Source organism: Lycorma delicatula, chromosome 7, assembly GCF_047948215.1.
Source record: "Lycorma delicatula isolate Av1 chromosome 7, ASM4794821v1, whole genome shotgun sequence".
Lineage (NCBI taxonomy): Eukaryota > Metazoa > Arthropoda > Insecta > Hemiptera > Fulgoridae > Lycorma > Lycorma delicatula.
Window position 1 is genome coordinate 30389858 of NC_134461.1, and position 4666 is coordinate 30394523.

The following is a 4666-nucleotide window of genomic DNA, read 5'->3' on the forward strand; positions in this document are numbered from 1 at the left end:
GCAGTTGGAAATAATTTATTGACTTCTGAAGAGAAATGCAGGCTAATTATGCTTGATTTATTTGCCAACGCTATACTGCTTCCCAAAAGCACAAAAATTGCAATCAACAGTTTGCAGAATAAATTCTGTAAATAACAACAGTTAATGTTATTTTATAAACTGTTACAAGTACAATATTTTTATAGTTTTTCCAACTATTGATTATGTAATAATTAATTATTGTCTAATTTCCTTTTTTCTTTTGCTACTAAATTCTTCAGTATCATTGTATATAAAGAAAAAAATGTTGGATCCCTGCTTGGTAGAATCTTATCATAACTGTACACAAAAATGTTATACACTGACAATTTATCATATCCTTTATTTATCTTTTTTATATGTTGTACTGACTAAATAGCATACATTACCCTTTTGTTTTTATTAAGTTATTAAAGTAAATATTACATGATGTTTTTTCTTTGTTGTTTTTTAAATATGCACTCCTACAAGTACAGTCATCTCTGTAGCATTTGTAACATAGGTTATGGTGTAACCAGATTACACATGAAACTTAGTATTTCCCTCAGTCGGCAACAACCTAGAAACATATGTTTAAAAGAATTAAGAACATAAAACAATATTAAATTATATATGAGGCATTCAGAAGCAATATGATTAACTCCATTTTTTTAATTTAGCTTTTTCTAATGTTTAGGATATAAAAATATAAATAGTTTTCAGAGGTTAAAGTGATTAAATCCTTAGTTTCAAATATTGGTAGGTAGGGGGCATACTTAGTCTGCCAGTTGATCATTTCAGAAAATGTTTCAGTGGCCATGTTGATTAACTCCATTTCTGAACAAATGAGGTTATGTTTTGTTCTTTAAATATTTTATTTGTGGAGTATAAGGTTGCTTTGAAAATCTGTGTGCTTTATTATTATAAACTAATACAATAAGCTACAAAAAATGTTTGTGCTTAATTGTTTCTATAAAAAAGTCAGAATGAATAATTCCAATAGTGGCAGTGAGTGTAGTTCAGTTTCTGTTAATAATGATTTAGACCGATTTAGACTCTATGCACTGTCATCTTGTTTCTTGATAACAGACTGTTATCAAGAAACGACTGACAATTTGTAACAAAATATAAATCCGACAGACCAACCCTGTGTAACAAACCAACCAACCTAATAGTAAGATACACAACATGCCATCCCAAATTTGATGGAAGCTCCTCTTATCCAATGCTACCACAGAGCAAAACTAAAAGATATCGTAAACGCACTAGAAATTCTGAAAAGTGGTTCAGATGTCAACAATCTAACAAAGTCTATCTGGTAAAATATAAAACTAGATTGGGTAAGTTTGTTAGTGCTAAGATTTTTTATGACAAACTGTGTAGTTGTGTTACAGATACCAAAAAATTTCCGTAGAAGATGGGAAGGCTGCATGTAAATCATTTGTTAGTCTTAAAGAACAGTCACATCACAATTTATTCCTTTCGTGGATGTATAAAATTAAGTAGTATAAAAAGGTGTTGTCCAACTCATGCATCAAAAGCTCCTAGAAGTCACAGTTTTTTTTTTTTCATACGAGTGCCAAATCCAGGATATTCAGGTGTATAAAAAATATTTCCGAGAAACATTTGAAGTATCTGACAGACAAATATGTACACTGTTGTGTAAAAGATTATTACTCCTGGTAATAAAGAAGATATAAGTAATATTATAAATCATATAAAATCATTTCTGGCTTATACAAAGTCATTATACACGACTTCATAACCCCGATAGGAAATATTTATATTCTGATTTGGCAATAAAGAAATTGTATGACATGTGTAATATGGTGCAGTGAAAATAACGATGTTGCTGTAAAAGAAAAAATTATTACCATGTGAACAAAATTTAATTTACATTTTAAATCACCATGCAAAGATACATGCCAACCTTCAGCTAGTTTACAAACTAGACTTTTGCAAGCAGATTTAGTTGAAAAGGAAATTTTTACATGACAAAGAACTGCACCTGAGAGAAGCTGAGAAATCTTGAGAGTCTATTGCTGAAGATAAAAAAATTTCCTCATGATTATTATGTGTTTACTTTTGACTTACAAAAAGCATTAGCATTCCCAAAATAATCTACTTCAACTGCATATTATAAGAGAAATTTACATGTGTATAATTTTGCCTGCCAAGCATTTAAAAATGATGAAGCTTTTACATATGTTTGGCCTGAAATTGAAGGCTCAAGAGGATCACAAGAAATTTTTGTCTTGTTTAAAGCGACACTTAATTCTTCTTACTTATGCTGACTCCTGCACATGATAGAATCACAATATTAAGACTGTACTTAGGATGATGTGAAGTTGTCATAAAGTGATGAAATTAAGGCTGAAATCATGGATTTTAAATTTTTGGTGTTTTAAATTTTTAAAACAGTTATGTTTCCAACGACTCCGACTTCCATTTATTGAAAAAAGGCAAAAAAACTACCAACATTTTTGCACCTTCAGATTGGTACAACATAATTTTAGACTGTAAAATAAAAAATTTTGTGTCGCTGAAATGAACCATAAAGACTTTCTTTAACTAAAACATTGGAAGAAGCAATTGTGAAAAGAGAAAACAGAAGATTGGTAAACTGACTGAAAATGAAATGGATCAGATTTGAAAAAAAGATCTATTCAAAATGAAATTTAAAAATACGTCTGAAGGAATACCATTCCAGATCATTAATACAGAAATAAAGCAAATTGGACGTCCAGTAAAGCTAGAAATCATTGCTCAAGACTTACTATATCCTAAAAGACCTATAACCAAAGCTAAAAAATGGAACATGATGGATTTAATTAAATAAATTCCTCCTCTAAACAATACATATTTCAAGGAGTTGACAAAATTGGAAAAGGTGAAACTCAAAATAACCATATATCTATCTGATGATAGCTACAGTTACAGTGATTCTTAGAATATACCTTAAAACATTATTTTAATATTACTTTTAAAAAAATTCTTTATATATAATTTTGTTAATTAATAATAATGGTAAAATTGTTTAACTTGATCAATAATTATTTTTCTACTACCTTTATTAATAAAAATGTGTTAATTGATTCTTAATGATTTTTTAATATTATTTTTCAGTAGGTAGATTAACTTCACAAAATGTCACTTTTTATTACTTTTTTCAGTTACCACTACTACTTTATTAGGTATTGTCACCATTGAGTAAATTTCAACAGTTTTTTAACCACAGTATACATTTAAAAAAATATTTTTAAGGATATATGAATTTTCTGTATGAATCCAAATTTAACCCTTAATTCCTCAGTTTTAATTGGAGTTAATCACATTGGCTTCTGAATGCCTCATACATAAAACAATAAAATTTTAAATCAAGTGATCATAGTTTTTGACATGGAATATATATTTTTTGTATTATATATACAGTCAATCTTCTTTTTCACTAAGATTGCATATAAAACCACTAATTATTCTGAGTAATTTATGTCCATAGATTTTAAGTAACATTATTTAAAATTTAGAGCAGAAATGTGGACAAAATCTTTTTTCACTCTAACTTGATAACAAAGTGATTCAAAACTTATGTTTATGTGAACTATTTTCATAAGTTTGAGAGTCTCAGAAATGATTAATTTTAAAGTGAGCCAAGCTGTGGCTGACTGTAGAATTTAACTAGTTGTATAGCAGTATAAATTTGAGAGAAAAATATGTAAAATTTGGAATAGTTATTTACAAAATTTAAATAAAAAATTGTAACCAGCAATTCCACAGTTCTCTTAAGTAGAATTTTTTTCGGACTTAACCAATTTTTTCTCTATCTATCTATTTAGTATTTGCTTCGTATAACGTGTCAATTTTTCTGATAATTAAATTTAGAACTGATTAAAATCTTAATTAAAATTAAAATTTGAGTTGATTGAAAAAAGTTTTACTTATAAAATAAGTAACTTAACATTAATTTAAGTAGTGAAAACAGAAAAATAATAAATAGTACACTTAACCTCCATCTGCTTCTACACTGTCCCATTATCCATCTTCCTCCATTTGGACAAGTTGGATCTGGTCTTGGAAAATTTCCTTCAGTTCTATTTGGAAGCTGAAATATACTGAATTGCATTTGTTGTACTGATGTTTTGCTAATGTGTTCAACTTGATTAATAATTGACTTATTATAATTATCAGTACCAGCTTTATTAATCATGAGCTTTGGTTCTGTTGTATAACATTGTATACAAATAAAATTTATAAATAATATTATGAAACAAATGGAAAATCTTATCTCTGCAGAGTTATGCATTATTTTAATATTAACAACTGCTACTTAATTTTAGACTGATTTATGTTGACAGTATAAAAAAATTAATTATTCAATAAATAAAATTATTGCCTAACAAAATATTTTATTCTAGTTCGTAATTTAGCTGGATACTTGCCAACATCAATTGTTTTATTAATGATTGTTTGTTTTTATCTGCAATGATAATTTAAATAAAAAATTTATGAACTCTATAAAAATAATTTTTTCAATATGATTATAGAATTAAACATGATGTGATATGGTAATTATATACCCATGTACATGCAGTTATGCTTTAATCTGTGTATCAGGTAATTACTTAGCACAGTTATGGTCTACAAAATAACCTTTAATCATTACCATTAT

At 27.6% G+C, this 4666-nt stretch overlaps 1 protein-coding gene across 1 annotated transcript; it reads right to left on the reverse strand.

Moving 5' to 3' along the window:
- Positions 1–341: 341 nt before the first annotated feature.
- LOC142327357 (uncharacterized) lies at positions 342–4350 on the reverse strand. The gene is made up of 2 exons (XM_075370331.1): positions 4005–4350; positions 342–577 (listed from the first exon to the last, which is right to left on the reverse strand). Exons 1-2 carry the CDS (start codon positions 4298–4300, stop codon positions 538–540), a joined length of 336 nt encoding a protein of 111 aa, XP_075226446.1. The 5' UTR covers positions 4301–4350; the 3' UTR covers positions 342–537.
- Positions 4351–4666: the final 316 nt, after the last annotated feature.

Coding starts and splice junctions, on each gene's coding strand:
- LOC142327357 (XM_075370331.1), bottom strand. CDS start 4,300: ATGCATAACTCTGCAGAGATAAGATTTTCCATTTGTTTCATAATATTA. Junction 578..4,004: donor CAGTGTAGAAGCAGATGGAG/GTTAAGTGTACT, acceptor ATATGTTTCTAG/GTTGTTGCCGACTGAGGGAA.